The sequence below is a fragment of the Aptenodytes patagonicus genome, chromosome 7, assembly GCF_965638725.1.
Source record: "Aptenodytes patagonicus chromosome 7, bAptPat1.pri.cur, whole genome shotgun sequence".
Lineage (NCBI taxonomy): Eukaryota > Metazoa > Chordata > Aves > Sphenisciformes > Spheniscidae > Aptenodytes > Aptenodytes patagonicus.
In genome coordinates, this window is record NC_134955.1 from 5,150,012 (window position 1) to 5,174,669 (window position 24,658).

General features: G+C 38.4%; 1 protein-coding gene across 3 annotated transcripts in view; it reads left to right on the forward strand.

Moving 5' to 3' along the window:
• Positions 1-24,658, forward strand: part of NELL1 (neural EGFL like 1) — a 299,478-nt gene that overhangs the window by 86,883 nt on the left and 187,937 nt on the right. For all 3 annotated transcript variants that reach the window (XM_076343825.1, XM_076343826.1, XM_076343827.1), the window contains exon 12: positions 8,432-8,560. In XM_076343825.1, coding sequence (XP_076199940.1) covers positions 8,432-8,560 — 129 coding nt within the window. The remainder of the gene's footprint in view (positions 1-8,431; positions 8,561-24,658) is intronic.

A 24,658-nucleotide genomic window follows, 5' to 3' on the forward strand; every position in this document is an offset into this window, starting at 1 on the left:
AAGGAAGGAATTGTACTTCCACTTCCTATGAGTTCTGATACATGGTGCTTTCAAATTGATACGTTAAACTTCCACTTCAGCTTTAGCTGACTGCTAAACAGTACCACCTCCTTTTGTATTCTATCTTTGCTTTTTAAAATTCTTTTGAAAATTATGCTTAAAGATATGATTAATTTTGTCAACTTTACAAAGGCATAAATTGAAGTTAGCACTCCTAAGTTGCTTTTTATATCTTGAAGTAAAATATATGCTGCTTGACACTTTTGCTTCAGTTGCACGCAACCCAAAGTGGTAGCATATAATTTTATCATATGTAGAGTGCTGGTATTAAAAATGGATATTTATTAAGAATACCATATTTGGTATGGGTTTTATCATGCAAACAGGTGCCCTCTGATATGGCAAGCAGGCCACAGTTTCTGGTCCTGTCCTGTGCCAACATGTCCTTTACTGGGAAGGGATAGAGCGCGTCTCTGTTCTGCAATAACGACCTCTTTCAGAGACTATATTCAGCTTTTATTGTCCAAGCAAAAGAAGTGAAGAAGAAATACTGTAGCGTATATTTATAATATAGTCCTGAGTAATCAGAGCGTATATTGGAAGCCCACATGGATCATTTGCATGTCATGTGCAAATTTCACTTTATATGTATGATGATACAGATAATTCTTTGCATTAGCCCTTAGCTAGGCCTTTAGTTAGTCAACCGATGATTAGTAAGCATTTACTAGTAATGTTAAATGAGAACAATCATTCTATGTAAAGTTTATCAGTGCGTACTAGTGACTGGTAGGTTCTGTTTGTGCTTTCTTCAGTATCTAGTTGTGGAAACAGAAAACTTGCACTGAATTTCACGTTCTGTAGAATTATAGAATACCTTTGCAGAATTGGGCAAGGGTAGGGGTTTGGAGCTTGTGCATTTCTGGTTGCAGCAAAAGAATTTCCATTTAATGAAAGGATAAATGTGGGAGATCAACAGAAGGAAAAAAACCACAGAGAAATACGGAAACTTCATGACGCTGTGGTATGAGACTGTACCCTCTTCAGAGATCTCTGTAATATCTGCTACAATAATAGACAAGTGCTTAAAATAAAATGGGTATGCAAGGAAAAAAAATAAATCTGTGGTGTTTATTGTGATGGAAATTGTGAGTCAGCAAAGGACAGAGTTGAATACTGTAATGTACACAGCTGGTGGGCTTCCTAGATAGTCATTATTGTTTGTAAATGGTTAGAAAAGTGAAGACAGCAAATAATACCTTTCCTTCCTCAGGTTTGCTACGTGAGTTTATAGTATAGCAAAAGCTAATATATTGCTAAAAGCCAATTTCTAGATTTCAGTAAAATGATTGTATAAGGTATACAGCAAGGCAGGCGTAGTACGGAAGAACTCTGCCGTACAATGACAGCTTATTCTTGTGATTTGATGTACCTGAACGCAAAAATGGGCCTCATCAGATCGTATATAAGATCTATCCGTGAATGTTACGTAGAGTATACCTAGATTTGCCCTTCATCTATGTGCTTTAATATAAACGTCTGCTTAAACTATGTGGCTACTTTATACTTTTCAGCAGGACAATGTGGTATTATTAAGCTCTCTTTTTAGGCTTACAGAAATTTTAGTTAATTTTAAAATTTTACAAAGAATCATTGTGTAATAAAATACATTTTTTTACTACTTTTTTGAGAATCAGTCATTTTTCTTACAGTGTGCCTGCTACATTTTTTTTATAGCCCAGGGACAAATCTAATACAAAAAATACTGTCATAAAAGTGTTTTATTGTTCCCTTTAGCTGTTTTTCTCCTTGCCAAAGACAGTGTATAATTTTGAAAGAGCGGATTTTTCCTCTTTTGAATGAGTGATTCAAATAAGGTTTCATGAGAGAATTTTTATGTTGTTATGCTCACAATTTTAGTATGTAAGAATAGCCTTAACAGCCCTAGCAGCTTCAGTCATGCTCTCCTTAAAAGGGAGTGTGTGAGGAAATAATGAAGTAGTGAGAGCTGTTTGGTTTCTGGAGAAAGTAACTTTTATTTGCCATCCTGTAATACGGTTTGGCTGATGGGTTTAGATTGACTGCTGATGCTGGTTAGCAGGGAGTGGAGAATCCTACTGGTGAGCTGAAGGGTGCATTTTACGGTGGGGAACAGCATTTAAATCTAAAAATGGTGCTTCTGCCACCTTTACTTGTATTGCTTTGTTTTGTTTTAAGGAGGTTTTGATTCTTTCGATTAGAGGATGAGAAGGCTCTTCAGTTAGCATGTTTCTCATCTCTCCCGGTCTAGCTGTGAAACTGAGTTTTGCTTTTTCAGAAATCAAATGTTTCTCATTCATTGCTGTGAGGTATGAGTTATTTCAAGGTTTTAGTTTTATTAAGATTTAATGGAGGTTGGTAAATATGAATTAGTTTATTTCTAAACATAGTTATAAAGTTACTTAGGATTTAGAAGAGCTTTATATCTGGAAGAAAATTATCTTTATAAGCTTGTTAGGCTGTGCAGTACCATTATTGTAATGCACGCAAATAAGCAGTATGTAATGAGGTCTGCATTGATGTAGCAGTTTGAAAGAATTTATGAAGTTACTGTTTTATGTCAGACCACTGAGATCTGGGACCACAGTCTCTGAAGGTGTAAAAACTGCTGTTCGAAGTGCTTCATTGCTCATGGCTCATTAAAAACTGATTCAGATCATGAAAGGGCATAATTGCTAGTGCAAATGTTATGACTCTTCCTATGAGTTGTCCCCCGCATTTACTTTACACATTTATGTAGTAACTGTGGGGTTAAACGATAACAATAGTAAAGATTTTGAGGTTGAAATTACCTTGGACCTTTTGAACATTGCTAATGCTATTAATGGAAGCGTCAGCATTCTTTTCAGAAGCCTCTGCAATGTGAAACAGTGAAATGTGGATTGCTAAAGGGTAGCTTCTTGAACAGCAAGAGAACAGGGCTTTTACAGGTTTTTTTTTTTTTTTTTGAAGTAAACAGCTAGGGATATGGTAAGAAGCACAGGAAGCATTACAGATGTTATAAGGAAACCTTCAGAAAAATGCGAGGCACATTAGTGTTGCCCATTAAAAAAGTAGGAAGAGATATGGATATAAGATATACTGATTCCAGCTGTAGTCTTGAATGAGCTCTTGCATTCTTCAGTCAATAATTAAGCCACGTTACCAAATATGTTAGGTACTTCAAAAACTGGATGATAGCACAAAACAGCTTAGCATGCTGCTTTGGAAAAGCAGATTCTGAGGACTGGAACCTGAAGATGTTGAGAAGCTTGGAAAAATAAGAGCAATGTTCAGGTGTCCCAAAATGGAATAAATGTTTAATTTCAGGTAATCTGACTTGGGACCACTAAGCCCTAGGCAGTTGTGCAGTTCCTGATGCTGCAGAAGTAATAAGTTTTATGTCTGCTAGCATGAAATCGGATCTTTTTCATAATTGTCTTAGTACATTTATTAATGGTCATTCTACAGTCAGAAGAAAGAAGGAGAAAGATACAAATATGTTCTTAAGAAAAATTGGAGCAAACGTTTCAGCAGTCTTGATAAAGGAAGAGAGTAATGTTATAAGAAACGTTTGGAGAAGGAACAGAGGTCATCAGGCTCATCAAAAATCTAAACACACTCTTCAATATTTAATTCCCCTGTTGGTAATATCTAATTGTATCTTGAATGTCTTGAATGACTTTGAAGGGCTGTTGTGCACATTTTTGACTGTGTGTGTATGTGTGGGGAAAATGGTTTCTGACATCTGTTCTGAATGTGTTTATCTGTAATTTTAAGTCATGCTCACTTGCCTTGTCATCTGTGTTGGCCTGAAATTAGTTTAGATTATCAGAACTATTTAAGATTTTGTGTGCTTCTGTCAAATCCTCTCCAATTGCCTGCTTGCTTGGATGTGATGTTTCTATTTTAAGCCATTTCTTGTATTTAGAGAGGAGCTGACTGTCTCAGATAAGACTCTGCTGAATATTCTGAAGTCTCAGTAATTCAGTTATTTTCACCTGGGCAATGGCAAGGCATGCCCTCTGCTAGCTGCCACCCGTGGTTGAGATTCAGAGATCCTACTGCAGTATCAATGGGTGGTTTTGCCATCTGTGTAGGTATTTTAAAGGAACCCTATAAGCCATTTCACACCAACAAATTAATAAAAATCAGACGTTTGCGTTCTCTTCCATTCTGCTTGCTTGGGGATAAGCAATTTCTCCCGTGAGTAGATTGGCCATGAATAGATTGATGTTTAAGTCAGTGCTTGGGTCCTTCCCTGTTTAGTCAGGAATATAAGCATGGTGGTTGCAGTCGGTGGCCCTGTGTACATTCCTGACTGTTTTGCTGAATAAGAAAGAATTAAAATATTTAGCTAAATTAAACATTGAATTGGGATTATTAAAGGTGAGAACACAGCTAGCTTATTTCTTCATGTTACAGTCCAAATATGAGGTGGCCTTTATGTGCCAGAAGAGCAGGAAAAGCACTCAGGCCCAATATGAACTAAGATAAAGTAGATAGCATTTTCATAGAATCAGAGCATCATTAAGGTTGGAAGAGACCTCTTAAGATCATCGAGTCCAACTGTCAACCCAACACCACCATGTCCACTAAACCATGTCCCTAAGTGCCTCATCTACACGTCTTTTAAATACCTCCAGGGAGGGTGACTCAACCACTTCCCTGGGCAGCCTGTTCCAATGTTTCACCACTCCTTCAGTAAAGAAATTTTTCCTCACGTCCAGTCTAAACCTCCCCTGGCGCAACTTGAGGCCATTTCCTCTCGTCCTATTGCTTGTTACTTGGGAGAAGAGACCGACACCCACCTCGCTACAGCCTCCTTTCAGGTAGTTGTAGAGAGCGATGAGGTCTCCCCTCAGCCTCCTCTTCTCCAGGCTAAACAACCCCAGTTCCCTCAGCTGCTCCTCATCAGACTTGTTCTCCAGACCCCTCACCAGCCTCGTTGCCCTTCTCTGGACACGCTCCAGCACCTCAACGTCCTTCTTGTAGTGAGGGGCCCAAAACCGAACACAGTATTGGAGGTGCGGCCTCACCAGTGCCGAGTACAGGGGGACAATCACTTCCCTAAAGTTTTGTTCCTTTCTTGCCTCTAAAACCCCAGCAGGGGAGAGTGCAGGCCAGGGTCTAAGGAATGCAAGAACGGCGCTTCCTTGGTATGCACCTCTTAGCTCTTTTGAAGTGCTAGATGTGCATCTTCACTGCAAAAGAAAAGTAATTGGAAAAGCCTCTGATCCAATCAATGATATGCCTACTCTGACAGAGGCACAGTGAACCCTTACTCTTCTGTAGCATCAAGTACTGTTTTTTTTTTCTATTGGTTAACCTTAAAATTACATTTGTTTTGTAAGAGCTTGGTAACATACAGTGTCATAGCACCATGCATGCTCTTAACAGCAATGGCTTCCACTTTCCACTTAACGGAGGTATTGAACACGTTTTCTGAAATGCTACGGGAAATTGAAGTTAAGTCACTTTTAGTCAGCATTTTTAAAAGGTAGGGAACAGTGTTTCACAGGTCTTTTATAATAATAAATGCCAAGGCAACCTAGAGATGTAGTAGGTGTCCTATCATTGGGTATTCCTAATAAAAGGAGAACAAATAAAAGTTCTTTAGAGCCTCTAATTACACAAGTTACAGAACTGGAGCGTTACTTTTTTCTTCTATGCTCTTTCAACAGCCTTCAAGCTTGAAAACATAAGAGTGAGTCTGATTCTGAATGGAGACAGTTCATATTTGAGTTGATAATAAGGGAACAAAAGCAATGCATGTTTTTCCAGAGAATTTTTAACAAAAGGTGACAGCTCTAGTTGTACAAAATGGGTAGTTAGGGTAGTCATCGTATCTACTGACAAATTTCAGAGGTGGCAAATAAACAGTGAAGGGCTACGATGTGATGTTGAAAACTAATCAGCGGCTTGTGCTTGGGAGAAAGTGCTGTTAGAGAAGAGGCGTTGATCTGGGACTTGGGACTCGTGATGAAAATTAACCCTGAGAAGCCATCCCTTTGGCTAATTATAAGTGTTAAATTTGCCATAAACTGATCACAGGGTAAAATGTTGACTGACTGGGATAAAGAGAGCCCAGAATCGAAGTTTTTTTTGGTGAAGAAGGTTCTGTATGGACTATTGTAACTAAAACGTGCCGAGGAAGATGAAATAATTTTTATAGGTTTGGATGAGAGGGAAATATAAATAAATCAAAAAAATTAAAATATCCAAAGACAGTAGTAACAATCCACACTAAATGAAAATGTGGTATTTTTATAGTGCCTAGCTTAACACACTGATATGTTGGTTCTGAGTAGTAGTACCTACCAATAATAAAGAAATATAAAACTAATACTGTGTATGAGTTCAAAGGAGAATTATTATTCTAAAGGAGCAGGGAATAGACTAGAATGTCATAGTCTTAGGGGAAACAGCGATAAAGAAAACATTGTAAAACTTGTTGTCTCTTGGAGATTATCTAGAATTCCAACAGAATAGTAACCTTGCTTGGGGCATATAAATTAGATGCTGAATGGATACGTTTGGGGAGATGGCTTCCAGTGTTTAGTTTCGATTTATAATTATAAAGGCAAAAATGAGAATTCAAATACTGTGATTGCATAAATGGCTAAAGGCACTGTAACTGTGCCCTTTTTTACCAGTATAAAATGTACCCAGGCTTGACAAGGCTCTATCTGGAATACTTGAGCGTTTTTTACCAGACTGTGAAATGAGTGAAGACTAACAGGGATATCTGCAGTTTTCATTAATGGAGTTGGTTCTTTTTCGCACGTTGGATTACAATGAAAGAACGAGCTAACTGAGCACAAGGAAGATACCTTGGTTATTAATAAAATTAATCTGAAGTTTAAGTGTAGAGTTGGACGTTGACACTGAGAAAGTGTCCTCCTTCCTAACAAGTGTTACATTTTTTTTCAAAATGACATCACAACCCAATGTTAGATGATCAGACTCATGAAGTTGCAGTGCACTAAAATTGACGAAACCCGAGTTTTAGATTAGTAGATGACTGAAGTGCATGTCTAAAAACAAATAAAAAACCCCTCAATGAACAACAGCTTCAGGATAGCCCTATGCAAATTTGTTTACTGTAGATGAAACTTATGTTTAGTATAAGCTAAAGTCTTCCAAAGCTCCTTAAACAATATCAAAGCAAGGGATATGAACAAAGATCTGAATCTGGCATTTAGATCTTAGAAGTCCAGGTTGTCTTTTTCTTAGCTGTCTTTAGGGGCTGTTAGGAAAGCTTAGGGTCTGTGAACTAGAACTTTTAGTTTGCTCCTTTATGACCAGGCAGAATTGGCAGAAGCTGTTCTTGTATTCCAACTTGCGCTTATATGAATACAAGTAGACAAGTAGCTGATGGTATGTCTGGGTTTCTGGTTTCCCGCCTTCCAGGACAGAAAATGCAGAAAAAATAAGAATTACCAAAATGACTGTGTTTATATCTCAGGGAAATAGAAATTGACTCTTGGATATTAATAGAGAAAAATCCATCAAAAATACCCCGAGGGGGGAGGGGGGAATTCTTGTTGTCAAATTCGGTAAGGTATTTAGTTATTTCTTACAGTACTTCCAGTGGAGTGCCTTTAAAGAGATAAAGTTGCAATTACTTTCACTTTAGACTTCAACAGAGAGAGGTTTTGACACATCTTTGAGAAATATTAAAAATCAGGAAGAACGAACTTCAGCCAGTTGTGCCTTTATAGAAGAAAGTGGGAAAGTTCATTATGTTTGTAGAAATGACTTTGTATGGAATAAAAGAAACTGTTCACAAAGAAGCTACTCAGAATTTGTGTCAAGGAAAAAGGAGAGATGAATAAAAATTCTCCCCTACAAAACATGATGCATGGATTAATTATAAACTGTAGAAACAATCCAGCTAGTTTTTGATGACAGAATTAGAAGGCAGTGCATGAGTTTTTGACTACCAGCGTAGTTTTGTGTGCTAATGCAACGTCTCGTTTTTGCTCTTCTAAAAGCATGCTCGATTATGCATAGTAAGAGAACTGTGAAGGATTTTTTTGATATTACACTTTATTATCCTTTTGGTGTAAGTTAATATTACAGTTCTTGGCAATCGGAGATAAGGTGTCATTTTATCCTACGTGGGTTCAGTAGAAGGCTAATGTATTGTCATGGCTTCCTGCTTTGAAGCTGTCTTTTCTCCTGACTAAAACTAGTCATACAAATACATTTTTGAACAAAATGGTTTTGCTGAGAGTGAATTGATGGAGGAATCCAAAAAGCTTGTGTGCACCAGATAGGTTTATAGAGAGAATTTCTGGAATGTAGCGTGCCAAAGTTTTTCAGAGTAATACAGTCAATGTAAATACTAAACCTGAATATCTGAAATAAACGTGTTTTAACACTAGGTTGCATGTTCCTTGTGTTTCAGGCCATAACTTCTGCGCAGAGGGACACAGATGCGGTGAAAACTCAGAGTGCAAAAACTGGAACACAAAAGCTACTTGTGAATGCAAGAATGGTTATCTCTCTGTCCAAGGGGACTCTGCGTATTGTGAAGGTAAACAAAATATTCAAAGACCTGTCCAGGTTGGCAGGTTAACAACCTACTCAGAAATGTAGTATTAAATAAATGGTTGACGAATGAATTTCATTGCAAAGTTCAGTTTCATGATGGTGAATATCACAAGAGCCCTTTTTCCGTTCATAAATATGGATTGAAGATTACAAGTGGTGCTGGACCATTCAGATTACCTATCTATGGGCAGACTTCATTGTTGCCGTTGGGCCTTGGCACACCATGGTCGTGCTGTCATTACAATTTTTAAAATACCTTTTTTCAGACATTAGCACCTACCTTCTAAAATGTTTTTTAGAGAACAACATCTTTATAAGATGCATTAATTTAGGAATTGGGAATTCTGCTGACATTTGTGAGAAAGGTAAGTGTAAAGATGTACTGACGCTTGAATATAGAAATGATGATCTGCGGTTCTTCCTGAAGTACTTCTGTGGGCCGGGTACTTTACTGAAATGGTTTTGCTATGTTACAGAAGAGACCTATTTCTTAGAAGAGTGTAGCTGAGGTACTTCTGTTGATGTATTATTCCATCGCAGGAATGAATGCAATGGGGCATTATTCTCCTTTTTGTTTCTCAGTGTTTTCTAGAGCTTGCCGTTATTCATAGCTATGATGTACTTATTAAAAACTAAATTGATGAATCAATATATACCGCATTCCTTCCTGCCTTTGCATTGGGGCTTTTATTTTTAATGCCCTTGTATGTTAGGTTGCAATATTTAATCTTTTGGCCATCACAGGCAGTTTTTGAACTACTTTGTAGAAATATTTCCCTAGATTCTTTTTCCAATAGTGCTGGTGATGGAAGGGAGATGGCATTTTTGACACGCTGTTAAAATATACTGTAAGAATTGGAAGACAGGATGAAAGAATAAAAAAGACATGCATGGACTGGGCTTAAATGGTCCCGCTTTCATAAAAAGACTTTTTAGTGTATGTAAGTGGACTAGTTTAAATAGCAGTTTATAAAGCTGTTCAGTAAATTGCAACTATAACTTTTCTGGTATTAGTCAGTTCTCTACAAACAAATTTGCATGGTCCTATATATGCACTTTCAGTGACTGGGAAAACAGTTTACACATTTCTTTGTAAAGGTAGGCAGCAGATATACTGTATATAGAGAAACTTTTTTGTATTAAAAACTGTGAGAAGAGCTGCTTTATAGGTACTGCAAGGAATACTCAGAAATCAGAAGACGGTAACAAGGCGCTTCATCAGCTATGATACAGAACCCAGTATTTGTTCTTTTTTTTCTGTTTTAAATAAAATCAGTACTTAGTGTTTTTATTTACCTAGTAGCAGACTGTCCCTTTTTTCCTCTATGGAAAAAATTTAAACATCTTGACCCAAATAATTTTGGAGATGTTGACAGTGCAGTAGTGGTGGGGAAAGGAAGAGCTTTTTGAAGAAATTAATGGGAATGTTGCGTTATATTTTGGAAGGGCAAATCAAATCCCTGACTTGTGTGCATGTGGGTGAAACATGAGGCAACAGAGCAAACACAGCTGCTTTTGCTGCCTGAGACCGTGGGATAGATGAGAGAGAGGCTTTCTGCATGTTATGAAATTATAACTTTGATAGAAGGAGAGCAGTTCTTAGGAGGTAACGTAGAGAAGAGCAAGGGGAACTACAGGCTGACGAATCGATTAGCCAAGAGGTGACTCCTTTCACCCCTGTGAAGAGCTTTCACTCCTCAGAACAGCTTTCTGCAAAATCTCTTTATATGCCTCTCTAACCTTATTCCTCTCATTTGTGTGTTTAATCTGCTAAATATAATTTCATAGTCGCCTGTGTAATGTTCTCAAATGTATGGTGAAGCTGTGATTTAAATAAATGAGGTCAAAGGCATGTATCTGAAGGTAGGTTTTGACAGGATGTTGGTATTTTATAGGGGTGGATTTTTTTTGTGGTTTTGGATTTCTGTGTGTACTGTGTAAGAATTAAATATGCAAAACACCTGAACAATAAGTAGTAAGCACCTGTGGAAGCAAGGAGGATATCATTCTCAGCTGTAGTTCTGAATTTGTCTTCATCATTCCTAAGACTTTAAACTTAAAAGGCATGTAAAATTACTGTTTCCTTTGAGATGGCGAGGTTAAACTATTTCATATTTGTGACGTGCTGGTAAGTGGCCCCTTAGTTCAGAGTGCTCCAGATCATTAACTTGCAGCTTTCCCGATTTCTCATCTCTTCCAGTATCTTTGAAATACTTGTGCATGTGAATTCTAATGTATGGTATTATTTTACCTTACCTGTGTTTTTACTGTTATTTCTGCTCGCTCTTATTCACACAGCGTTATCCTGCTGGACCTTATGGCATCATTTTGATCTTGTAAGATCTCTGAAGAATTGTGTTTGAGTCTGTTTTGCTTTTTCACACATATTTCTGTCTTTTTTTTTAACATTCCATATTCACATTTGCAGTACGGTGGAAAAAATGAAAAAGATTCTAACTTTTGTCAGAGAACTGGTATCAGCAAATTTATAAAATAAATAACAAAAACCCAAGAGGCCTTTACTGTTCATTCTCAGTAACTACTTTTCAAGTAGTTAGCAGCTCCTCATGTCAAAACATACATGTAGGATAACCACTCACTATATGTATTCCATTTTTGAAATAACATAGATGTGTTTAGGGAAGACAGTTTCTGAAAACAAACAAGTTAATGAAGCTTGTAATGAATGAAGGATATAAGTGGAGATTCTCTATTCCTGTAAAAGTAATGTATTTCACTTAAAAACAGACAAGTTGGGTGTTTTTTTGACATTTACCTACTTGTCTTGCACGTATGAGACATAATTAGAGCATTCATCATTTGCAGAGAGACGTATACAGATATTTCTATTAATCGTGTTGACTGAGGTTTAACTACTGATGGGGATACTTAGGCACAAGTGTTGAACCAGTGTCCGTTTATCTCTGTCACATATGCATGGATAAATTCTGGGAATCTCACAAGGAGCTAGAGCGTCCGATGTTTGCAGGATGCAAGCATTCAAGCTGTAGCAGCATGTGCACATTTGCAGCTATGGCTTTTTAGCACGTGACATATGAGCACCTGTGTCGAGGGCTGAAAGTTGCCTGCATGGGAGTTAGGTACAGATGGTGCAGCAGTTCAGAGGCAAAACCAGGACCGAAATGGGGAACTCCTTTGAGTCTGTCTCATGCTGATTCTTCCAGACACGTTGTGTGATGTGTACAGCAGACCTGCAAATACTCTGTACTTCTTCAAAGCCGGAAAACTCCGCAGTCTGTGACTACTTCACAAATACTAAAAGGACAGTCCTCATAATGCAAACTAAGAGACAGGAAGGTGTCAGCAAATGGAGAGTCTGAAGCTCAGAGATGAAGTGGGAAAAATCAAGCCAAATCAGCTGGAAGTCAGGCTTGTTGCTAGCATGATTATCCTCACTTTCTAGATGCTAACAAGCAAAGAGCCATCTCTTCTGAAAAGAATTTGATGTTTTTTTGCGATATATTTCGCGGTGAAGAGCAAAAGCAGAATCACTTTTTCCCGCCATGTTTCAGTTCTGCATTCTTTATTACCTTCTTAGCTTGAAACATTAGCAGCCCTTTTCTACCTGCAAAGTTGTTATGTTGGTGCAAACGTGATTATTACCTAATTGCTGTTGAGCTCTGATTCATTGTGAGAGCTGTTTAAATCTGAAGTGGGATGAATCTCCCAGTTAGGATAAATGCACGCCTCTTCTCAATGACAAGAGTGCATGAAACAAGAAAATTAGTATTAACCTTCTGTCCTTCGTGCACAACTGCTTATGCCCCCAAGAAACGTGAAGTAAAAGTGGTACAGTAGCATACCACAAGATGTCTTGTCATGTTAAACAGCGTGTGCTTAACCAGTGTCACCAGAGGATGTTCCTGTGATAATGGGTGTAGTATAAGAAAGGATCCATTGGCTAAAGCGGACCTACAAGATTAATATTCTCATGGCATGACTATATCGTAGGGTGTGCTTTCCCTATATACCTAAGTAGGATACCATATGCTCTCTAGGATGTCTTCCAGCTGTTGATGTAAAGAGTGCGAACAAGCTGTGTGAATCTGAGTTGGTATTTTAGGAACAGGTAACAAAAGAAAGCTATTTTACAAGAATATAAAAAAACCAAAACACCTTCTCTGGCAGAAGCAGCCTGTTAGGCAGTGGTTAGGACAGGATATCTCAGGTGCTTTAAGGTGCTTTGCCCTTAAAGAAGAGGCCAAAAGTTCTGGGGCCAAACGTAGTGTTGAGAATGCCTTGTATTGGCTTTTTTTTTTTCTTTTTTCTCCTTTACTGGTTAAGTTGCATGGGTTGATAGTGACAGGAGCAGATCTGTGAAGAATATGTTTCTGTGAGATTAATTCAGGCAGTATAGTTAGTTTCCTTACATGACCCGACCCTCAAGGTCACCTTAGCGCTGTTACGTCTGCTTAAAGAGTTAATGAATTAAATGCCTTAATATTTGTGAAAACTCTTCCCATTTTTTGTCCTCATAGAATGTTTTAGAACCATTCGTGACTTTCGTTCAGAAGGAACTTGAGTAAGTCACTCTTTCCCTTCTGTGCTCCAAACGTTATCTTAACTTGTTGTTAACAAATTATTGCTCATCTCGAAAAATGTCACATAAGCTATGACATACTAGCCAAATTCAGAAAACATGCTCATTTTGTAGCGTAAGGAAGAGTTACAATGATTTTACTGGGCTGGCAGATTTTGAGGAGATGGCGTAAAGATGAATGAAAGCCTTGGGAGAAAACTGGGTGCTCATTTGCCCCTGAGCATGGACCCAAGCATGGAGCATGGACAGACCAGGCAAACTGTCCGCCTGATGTGCCGTACCACCGTGTGGTGGTCTCCTGTAGCTTCTGCTCCCTTGCTAGGCATCCAGTCTCCCTTCGACAACAACCTGATACTGCACGTGGCACCAGGAGAGCTGCGGGCAGGCGGTGTGGTTAGGGTTAGAGACATCTCCAGTACAGGCTGGGAGCTCTGCTTTCAGGCCAGGACCTCTGAAGGCAGGCTAGATAAAGCTATATATCTCACTTACTTGACAATAAAATTCAAAGGCTAATATTTTTCATCCTTTTTTTTTTTTGTCTGTTTTATGTATTTTGATTTAGAGCTCTGCAAGTTAGTTGTCTCAGTATTTGAGTTTGTAAAGCAGGAGATCCCATTCTTACTTATCTTATGTTTATAGAACAGTATCTTTTCCCAACATAGGAGTGTTGGTTAACTTCCGCACATAAGGCTATCAAGCGCTCAACCTGAGAGAGAGTAAGCTTGGAACCTCAGGATTCTGCTGCTAATTATTTTAAAACTAAAACCACGTTTAATTTCCTTGTAATTTGTAAGTATGTTCCAGACACATACAGTGGCCTTTACTGCTTTCTGTTTCTTTTCCTTTGAACTTGAGGATGTCAGATGTAATCAGGAGATTCTTTACAGAAAGATAGATACGTAAATATGTTGAAATACTCTGTTCTGAAGATACTCACATTAATGTAGATTGGGTCAGAAAATGTTTGTTTTCTGAAAGCCATATAGAAAAAAATAGTTGCAAAATGCAGAGGAAAAAAAGGTGTGTTTTCCCATTGTCACAGAGATCAAGAAAAATTAGCTTTTTAAGACCAATGATTTAGCTCCAAATGCAAAGACCTTGCTATCAGCATGCTTTAATGAAAAAAAAAAAAAATTACTTCTGTTGCACAACACGGAGGAACAAGGAAGTCTTTCATCATACAATGTGGCTTCTGTTATGTTTCTGAAGATGAGAGGGCTTCATAAAGCTTACCTCTATTGTTTAATCCTCTGACTCAACACATCCTGTAAGTAAATAGCTGTTTAGTGTGCAGAACTTTTCATGAGCAGTTTGAACTGAAAAAGAATAAACCCAGTCCTGCATATGGCCTTCAGGGTAAAAGTCTGCTGGCAATCCACTGAGTTTCCACAGCTGATGTTTTTCTTGCTCTATAAAATAAGTTTAATTTTGTTGAATTTTCCCCTCCTCCTCTGTAGTGAGTTCATTGCAGCTGTTCTAATTTCACTGCATTGTGGCTTGGGAGGTGACATTAACATTATGTGGTATCACACAAACCTTCTGTGTGGCGGTGATGTATGACTCTGTGGTTTTGGATGGTGTCCATTGACTTGACTTCTGGGTCAGCTTTTAATGATAATCCTTCTGGTTGTTGTACTCGCAAAAAACCTGCCTCACAAGATGTCTGTATTTCCTGCAGTCGTTATTCACTGTATACTATAATAAACTTATGTTCTGTGCTGCATAGGTGTACATATATGCATAACTGTACATACCAGATACTTCATGAAATTACCTGCAGTTAAGAAAATGGGACAAACGTTGATGGCAGATGACTATGTTCATCACAAATGCACTGAATTTTTCTCGACGCTGAAACCGTAGCAAAGAGGAGGGCAGGAGAAGAATCTAAAAATGTTACAGTCGAGATCATCATCTCTGCTGCAAAGACTACCTCAATGGCAGCGTTCCAGTTGGAACCAAGTCCTCGCATGGAGACTTAAAAAAAACCCCCACCAACAAAATGAGAAAAAACCCCAAACCACCCCCCATGCCAAAACCCCCAAACAAACACCACCACCCCCGCCCCCCCCCCCCCTTTTTATAAACATGTGACTTGATGCCAGGTTGTTTTTTTTTTTTTAAAAGTTCACACTTGTTAACCCACTTTTTAAGACTTCCGTTACCCGAGGGTGTCAATTTTAAACTTCCACTCATGTATGTAATCCTGTTTATCAGTGAAAGTCCCTTCTCTTGGTGATATAATGCAAATAATACATTTGTCCTGCCTATTGTTTTCATAGAGAAAGACTTTTTATTTTAAATGAAAATCTGAACCATTGCATGAACTCCAATTCATCTAACATCATCAAAAAGCAGGCGCTTGTCAGTCGCTCTCCTGCATTTGTGGGTTTATGGACTTCAATAAATGAGACTGCAGTTTCCTTGTGCTATGAGCTGCTAGTGGAGGAGACTGAATTAAAAACAAAATAGACCCTCCCCCCTGCCAAGTAAATGCATACGTTCAAAGGCAGAGATGATATACTTGCTAGTGGACAGAAAGTTTTCAAACAAAATGTTAAAATTTTTATACTAAGAAGACTCAGGAGCTTGTTGGAAAATGATGTTTATGCCTCATATGGCTCTAGATGTATTATTTGTGTTATCAAAACTGCTTTTGTGCTTACAAGTGAATTAGTTTAAATTCATATTCCAACTACCAAACCCTGGAAATTGAAATTATTTGCCATCCCCTGGAGTAACTTTAGCTCTTTTGGTGTAATATCATGCTGAGATTTATATGAAAATAAATTCTAATTTCTAATAAGGTAACCATATGTTTTGGAGTTGTAATAAAGTGTCATAAATAATTATGTCTCCAAAGAAATTCAGCCTTGCAACTGTCAGTTCTTATGTTAGTAACTTGCATTTGAATAGATTACTATCATTGCTGTTAAAGGAATAAAACCTCTTCATCCCTTCAGAATGGCAACGAAAATCCTGCTCTGAGGCTGTTGAGATTTTTGTTCACATGGAGGGACTGGGGACGCTGTCTCCCCTTCAGCGAATGCTCTTGCATGTTAGGGTTGCATTCTTCTGAATTGTATTGGACATAATTTGATATCTCATATATAAAGCTTTCCTTTTTACCTTTTGTTATTTGCCAAGAATAGGCTGACCATTTCTAATAGAGAATGAAACAATACTGGTCTAGTTCGCTGTCTGACTTTAAGCACTTTACTGTCTCGCCAATCTATATTTGCATTCAGGCTCCGAGATCTGTTTGTGTGCCCACATTCCGGATTTGGGGGCAGGGGTGCATTCCTGTATTTTTGAATTTGTGGAGGGTGGGCGGCTAGGAGCTGAGATGGAACGGACTGCCTCTCTTTAGGACAACCTCTCTAGGAGGTGGCCTAGAGTTTACGAGTGCCTCATAAACTGCACTTTCACAGTCTTGACTTGGAACTACTTTTTAAAAATAGAACTCTGTCTCATTTTTAGATGGGTTAAAGAAAAGCCCAGTGACATGTTGTTGGCTACTGATTGTAGCAGAATCCGACTTAAAAGCTGACCAATAGGAGGAAAAAAAATTATTGTATATTTCTGCTGGGTCAGCATCATTATCTTTACACTATAATGACCCTTATAGCAAATTGTCCCCATTGCGTGTTCCAGCACTGAAAGAGGGAGAAATCCATGTGATAAATGGTGACATAATACGTATGTACTAACCCTTGTGAGCAGAAAGAACTCTTGCTGCTCTTTACCCATTAAGCCCTTGTATTGATCCTGATATTGCCAAAATTCTTTCTTCAAATTATGACACAGTACAGCTCCTGTCACATTTCTGCTGCCATCAATGAAGAAGGGAAAAATTTGGAAGAGTTTTTAGTGGAGCTGTGGCAGTTTAGACCAGGTAAGTGTTTGCATCAAACATTTGGCAGCGAAGCAAAGAAAAAAATCTGAGTTGTTTTTGTAGTGATGATCAGGAGTTTGCCTGTGGTTGAGCTGGACTGTAAAATGCTGAGAAATATTTGTATATAATGAGGAAGTTTTGCTTGGACTTGAATGGAAGCCACTTACCAGGACTTTTATACAAGTTGCTAAAAATTGTGCACTTAGCTCTTAAAACTTGGAGGTTGAGGTGTTGAGGATTTGCCTCTTTTAAAAGCTGGAGCATATCTAGATTCGTTCGAAAAATGACGTGTGTGTCTGTATGTATCTGTGACGTGTGTGTGTGCGCGTATGCATATATGCAAAACAGTGTTTTCCTATAGCAGCACAAAAGCCTTTAGTTACCCGAAATCTGAGAGAATAGCAACTTTCTCAAGGGCCTGTGAAGTTCAAAAGGGGGTTGGAATAGAAAACCTCCAGAGGTAACTTCCAAACAAAATTTTTCTGTGATTCTATCGTCTCTTATCCTGTACTGTGTTTTGCATCGAGAGCACTGGAGGGACGTTAGATGCTGTTGACTCTCTAGGTTACCTTTTGCAGTGCTTGGGAATGCAGAGAGGGCAACTATTTTGCAGTCTTGAAATGAGAAAAAGGTAATCTCTTTTAAATGCTGGTACTTGTAAACTTTTTTTTGGCCACTTGAAAGAAACTTGATGTGCAGTTTTGATGCTCAAGCTGTCTCTCCGTTGCTCTTACAGAATGGCTTGGGGTCATGGAGCCAAGTGGAAGTTCTCACAGCCGGTTTATAGATAACCTGTTGGATTGGGCTTGACTGTGACCGTGTGAAAAGGCATGTTGTAAATGACGTCATCTAGCTGCTTCAAGGTCTGTGCTGGCAAATACGCTAGTAGAACAACATGCGATTTTGAGGATGTGTAAATGTAACTAAAGGTTGTCATGGGCAGGTCAGAAGAGCGAAGGATGTGCACTTGTCCTACAGCAAGATCTATTACAAACTGAAATGAACCCCCCCCTCCCCCCATCAATTTTGGGAACACAGGAAAAAACTTGGTTCACTAGAGGACCCTTGTGAAGGACTTAAAGGATTCTGATCTCCGCCTAGAGAGTGTTGAGTCCTGAGGTAATTGATGCAGTGAAATACATGTAGAAAATAATTTTGTTCAGGTTTGTATATAGATGTTAAGGATCTTGGGGAAAAATAGCATTAAAGTCCTCAGGAACTGTTTTCATTGCTGTGGTGTGTCAAAGAAATTTTTAAAATTTTTTTTTTTTTTTTAACTATTTTAAGCAGTTTCAGCTGCTTCTGTACAAGTGGGTCTGAGGCTCTGGTGCTTCTTGAACAGATGCTGAGCCGTAAGCGGGTAGGGACCCTGCGGGACACAGTGGCACTTTGCCTGGCCGTGAAAGCCACGGCACCCCATCTTGGGAGAAGCTAAGAGAGACGAGTGTTGCTGCAAAGAAGGTGAAAGTGAAAGGCTAGGGCTTTGGGGAGCCAGGAAATTTACAGTGCCCGGGGTCTGTAATATTGCTCAGAAATACAGCAGCTTTGCTGCATCCAGAGAAGGACATCTAGCAGATGTTTTGTGTTGACCAGTTGTATGATAAAAAATAAAGGCTTTGCTCTACCTCAAGTTAGTTGTGAAAGAAAAAAAAAGGGCAACAAACCGAACAACCAGTCCCTTCTCCCCTGTTAATTTTTTTTGGAAACTACTAAATGAAGTTAAGATTTTACCCTTCAGTCAAAAAAAAAAACCTAAATGGAAAAATCATCTGGTTTCTCATAAAAACATTTATTTTTTATTATTTTTAATAGAAAATGCGTTTTGACCTTGGTAATAGCATAATTGGGGGCTGTTGCAGTAAATATGATCTATTACCTTTTTCCTTATGTGAATATATTTTGTTTCCAGCAGATGGAAAACCAAAATTGGTTCTAAAAGTACAAGAGTCCCTAAATCCATGACAAATGTCAGTTTATACTGACACATTTTTTTTCCCGCAAGATTTAATAAGCGACTTACTGATACGGTTCTGGGTATTCAAAGCTAATGTGCATACAAAAAACAAAGCACAAAAGTTAAGAAATCGTTGGAAAAGACATTATTGCTAACCTAGGGCTTTGCTATATGGTTAACTCCCTACTGTCTTTTTAGGATTTCAGCATCCATATTTTGCATCCTTTTTCCAGCATTTTTCCTTATGGCTTCTGTTCAGATTAATTTGGAATCCAGTTGTATGCTGATTGTAGAGGGTGTGTCTGTATTAATGCAGACCATTCTGAATTTATTAAGAGGCGCTGAGCTTTTGACATAATCCAGATGTAGTAGGGTTACACCGGTGTATAGCAACTTTAATGTATCTGTTTCTGCTCACCACTGAAATGGAGACATATTTGTTAATATATATTTGTATTAAGTTTTATTTTCGAATAATAAATCAATCCCCTATTTTTTCAGTGCAGTTCATTTATGGAAACATATTTATAAATCTAGTGAAGAAAAAGAGCAACGTATTATTTTCTTACTGTATTGCATGAGGAGCTGTATTTGAACTGAAACTAAAAATAAGACTGCTTTGTCTAATTGCACTGTCCTAGTAAGAAAAGGAAGCTTCACCTGGGTCTTCATGGAGGTAGGATCTGTCCGTTTCCTGGTAGCTATCTGTGCAGGTTTCTCTGTTTTGGTTTGCTGTCTGGAAACTGGGATAATAGTGTTAACAAAATCCTTTGCTGTCTTGCTGGGGTATTGTGAGGTTTACTGGATGAAGGTAATTGATAAGGGACAGCACAATAACACCAGAAAATGGAAGAAAGTGCAAATATACAAGAAAACTGCTTATATATAGTAAGAAATAAGTCGTGTCCCCCCCCCTCCATTTTTATTTACTAAATGTTACTGATAGCTGAGGAAAGGCATTCTATAAAATATTCATGTACCTATTTAATTTTTAGAAAGATAATTCCTCTTAGTCCGTAAGATTTTTGGCAGACAAATAAATTTCATTTAGGTAGGTAGCTGCCTGTGAAAAATCTCTCAAAAAGTGCATTTTTTTATTTTTAAGACATCTGCCCCTATTTAATACTCTGCTTCTTTGTATCTGAATCTTTTTGGAGGCTGGGGAAAAGAGTTAAAAAAAGTTAGAAAGAGACTTTGATTCAAGTAATTGAAATTAGTATAACAGTATGTACAATGTCTACAAAGATAACTCTTATATTGATGTTAGTTTCCTATTGATTTGCTGACTCTTACAATATTTTTAGTATTCAAAATTTTTTCCAAAAAGATAGCTTACCATTTTTCCAGTTAGTGTATCTGTTCTTCATATCTAAAGAGTAAATTTCAAAATAGCCTTTGGGCGTTCTAGAAATCTTTTCACTGTCTGATCTTCTTAGCGCTTTCTTTTAATTTCTTCCTTTCCTTTCTAGATTAGACATCTTGGTTTTGCTTCTCACTATTGATAGTTTCTGATTAATTGCTTTTTATTAACCTTTTTTTTCTTTTAATTGGTTCTGTTGAAGATGTTGCTGTGTTTATATCTTGCCCTCAACTCCCTCACCGAAACGGTATATGCCTCATAGCAGTTGTCCATGTAGGGATCACTGTTTCAATAGTAGAAAACTATTTTCTGTCTACTTACAGGCTGAAGAAAGTGCTTGAAAATGATTAGGATGAACTTGGCTATATTAAATGTACGTTAGGTTTACCTATTCTCAGTTCTAATTCTGTTTTTTCCCTTGATCTGATTTCTTTAAATATGTTATTGTTGTGCTTAATGTGCAGTAAAAACAAACAAAACAAACCCTTTCCCGTGAAATGCAAACTCCTTTTTATCTCTCATCTTCCTTAGGATTGTTTACCTCTCATCTTCATTTTCATTATTTTGTTTCCCTAATTCTTATGACTCATATTTTCCCTTCAAGCTTTCACCAGAGAATGCGTCTGTACATATTGGTAGCTATTAGTGCTGACATAATTATATGAATACACAGTAGCATCTTCAGACATGAATGTGAGTTAGTGTTAGCTCAGAGACACGCTGTGTTTTGCGGAAAGAGAGAAGATCTGATTTGCAAAGAGTTTGCACTGAAAAATTACCTGTTGCCTCAGGGCTGGCTCTAGGCATAGGCAAAGCGGGCAGTTTCCTGGGGCAGCAGACCCCCGTTATGGCAGGTTGGCCCCACGCTTACTCTCTGCTTTCCCTGTGTTGGAGCCCAAGGTGCGGGGCTTGGTGGTGCTCCTGCTTCTGCAGCCCAGGGGAGAGATTATAAAGTAGGGCCTATCATCATGGTGGATGTTCAAGAAGTAGCTGTTGCCATTCCCACTTTTTCTGTTTCCTCAGGAGCAGATCACTCGGGTCTTTGTTTCCTTGCTTTCCAGCCCTCCGCCCATAAGGCAGTAAAACTCAGTTTTGTGCAGAGTTGATCCAGTGCTTCGCGATGTCATGACTGTGCTGTTAGCTGGCTTACGTTTCTTCCTCGCCAGGCTTTTTCAAAGACCACAGTGCGACATTTACGTAATAGGAATCCCATGGCAGCCTGAAATTGTTGCTAATGCATTCCCGTTTCCAGGAGTAGGAAGAATCCTGATTATTTTCTCTCTGTGAAGCTCTTCCTTATCACTAGAATATGGGCATTGTTTTCCATTATGAGTTTCTTAGGCAAAACAGAGAAAGAATTTTGCAGTACTTTTATGAACTTGTAACTTAGCTGACAAAATGGAAAATTGGGCAAGCATACTGGCAAGATCAAGATAATTGCTAGATATTAGAGTCTGTGTAAGCAACATTTAGGCTGATTGAGACTCTTCAGACACTAGTTCATGCACGTGAATTTTTTTTCAATTAAGCACTGTTTTACTGGAATTTTAATTTCTATTTAAGAATCGCTATGTTGGTAATGAAAAGTTTCCTCCATTTACTTGGGCACAAGTGACGTTAACCTTTGAAGGTCAGGCCTTCTACTCTGTTCTGGAGCTTGCTTTAACCTGTTACCCCTTAGGTGACTTTATTTGCTTTTCGGCTTTCAGTCTAGCTAGCTGAATCAGTGCTATTGTGGAAAGGTCAGCAGCAATCTGAAGTGCATTCAGTTTGTGAAAGAATGTAAGGGACAGTTTCCAGTCTTTCTTTTCTACGAGAATCAGTTCAGAGCCTGGCACTGCCACTATGTCTGGTTTTCATCTAACGATTTTTCTGTACAAACAGTAATACCAAATCTGGCTAAAACACGGCATGCCTTTGTGGCTGGTAGGGCAGCTGATGCCTGACAACACGACAGCTGCAGTGCACCAGCATACGTTTTAGTAATTAGCACCTTGCCGGTTTTACTGTCGGTGCTATCCTACATAAAAGGCTACAAAACATTGGACGTTACAGAGATGTAGGGCTTTTGCCATACACTGTTTCGGTTGCCAGGAGTACTTGCTTTTGTGTTGTGGATACACGGGGGAAGTGCCAGCTCAGTCTGAGCGCTAACAGATTCTGCCAGTTGTTTCTTGGTTAGTATTGGCATTATTGGATATTCATTAGTGTGCAACAGATGATGAATGTGGAGGCGGACTGAACCATCCTCTCTCATTAAACATTTGGAAACAAATGAATTTCTGTTTCAGGTGAGTAGAATTCTTTTTTTCTTAGTTAACACAATATAAATAACTGGAGCTCAGTTACATCTATTTTGCAATTCACGTAGATCTTGAAATGAACTACTGAGGAACACGGAAAAGAGAACTGTATCTTGGACTACACGGGAATCTAATCAATATGAATTCCCCTGAGCTATATCTGTTTTGTGCTAGGTTCCCATTGATTTGTAAACATTTTAGCGTTAGCCATAATCCCCTTTGAATATAAATCATTCCCCGGTAGTTTCTCCTGTATTTTAATTAATTCTAAAGTGACCGACTTGAGAACTCTTCCTTTAATGTTATTACTAAAACAGAGAAATTCTCACTCCTTTTCTTCACAGCCCTAATCTGACTCCAGTAAGCATATTGAATTCTCAAGAATTGGTGATGCTGAGAAAACCTGAGACGGCCAGAGAGTGTTGAAGTTAGAAACTGCAAGAAAATCAGAAATCTTGAGGGAGAAGCAACCCATTTGTAGTAAAGCATTTTCTTTATTTTAACTTGCGTGAGTTTCTGTTACAGTTGATAACTCCCTATCCTTCAAAAGAAAAACCTGAAGGAGACTGCGATGGTCCTTCTGAGACTGGAGAGTTGGGATGCAGGCATTATAAGCTCATTCTGATTTAAGGGTACAGGGGGCATGAGCTGTCTATTCCCTTTTAAATTGGATTAGTTGAAAAAAATGTTTTGAATCTCTAACCGGGTTGATTGGTACAATTTCTTTGACTTAAGTCTTGGAAAATAATATTGCTTAAGTTGAAGAAATGATACTGAAGTTGTTTTGTTGTGACATAAAAATAAGTATCCAATAACTAGCATAAGAGCTGGCACTGTTGTTCCTTGAAATACATATATATATATATAGCAGTAGGAGGTATTCCGGCCTGCAGATAGAAAGATTGTATCATCTGTTAAACTGTTTGGAGCTACAGGGGATAACTGAGTGAGGGCTGTCTTAACTGCAGCAGCGTCAGGTGCTATTCTTTGATATTCCTGATCAGGAGTGCATTTAAACCCTAGGGGAATTTTGTTTGAACATATGTCAGTTGTACGTCTTATCATAGGTTGGGTTTACGTAGTGGGGCATATTAGGTTATTGCTTGGCTGCTTCGCTTCTTGAAAAAATTGAGAATATTCTTTTCTTGCAGTTGTTTAACCAACAGCAGGACTGAACTACTGTGTAATGCTTAGCTGAATTGCAGGAATAATGTGGTGTTACGGTAGGCATACAGGCAGGGAATAGCCTGTATATGCATGTAAGTGTATATATCTCATTAACTTCACCTGAATCGATGTGCTTGTGGTGTGCCACTGAAGTTCCAGTGTTTTGGTTTTTGCTAGTTTTATAGTTATCCTTCCTTAAGAGATGCCATTGCAGTTCTAGGGTAGCTATAAGATGCCATTGTAATCTGGGGGTTTTTTCTTACTCATGATTAGATATATCAGTATGTATCACGTGGCATGGGAAGATCTAGAGATAGAGGAGTTACATATTCTTACAACTGCTTTTATTTCTACAGTGTCTGGGACTTATGTTTTTGGACACAGGCTATCGCTGTAGTAGGTGTTATTCAGATGTATGATAAAAATATGACTCCTTTTCCAGGAGGCTTTATAACCTGAGTGTAAGACGAGAGACCGTGTTTTAGGTGGGAGGAGAAAAAAGCGGGAATGTGGTTTGAAGCTGAGATCCTAGAACAGCTTCCTTTTTGCTTAAGTAAAATCCTGCTTTTTTTAAGTGAATAGTTTCTGCTTTAAAATTTGTTTTTGTAAACCTAGAATAATTCTGTTGACGTGTTGGTTGTGGTGATGAAATTAAGGCAGAGGCATCTCTCTGAAAAGTAGGAAGTTGCAGTAAGTTCTTACTTCAGCGAGAGCTGTCAGCCTCTATAACAGACTTTGCCCCAAGTGAAGAAGTCTGCGATGCCCAGCTTAAGATCAGATCTCAGCAAGGGTTTTCTCTCCGCCCTGCTCCACAGGGCTGGCAGTTGCTTGAAGGTAGCAG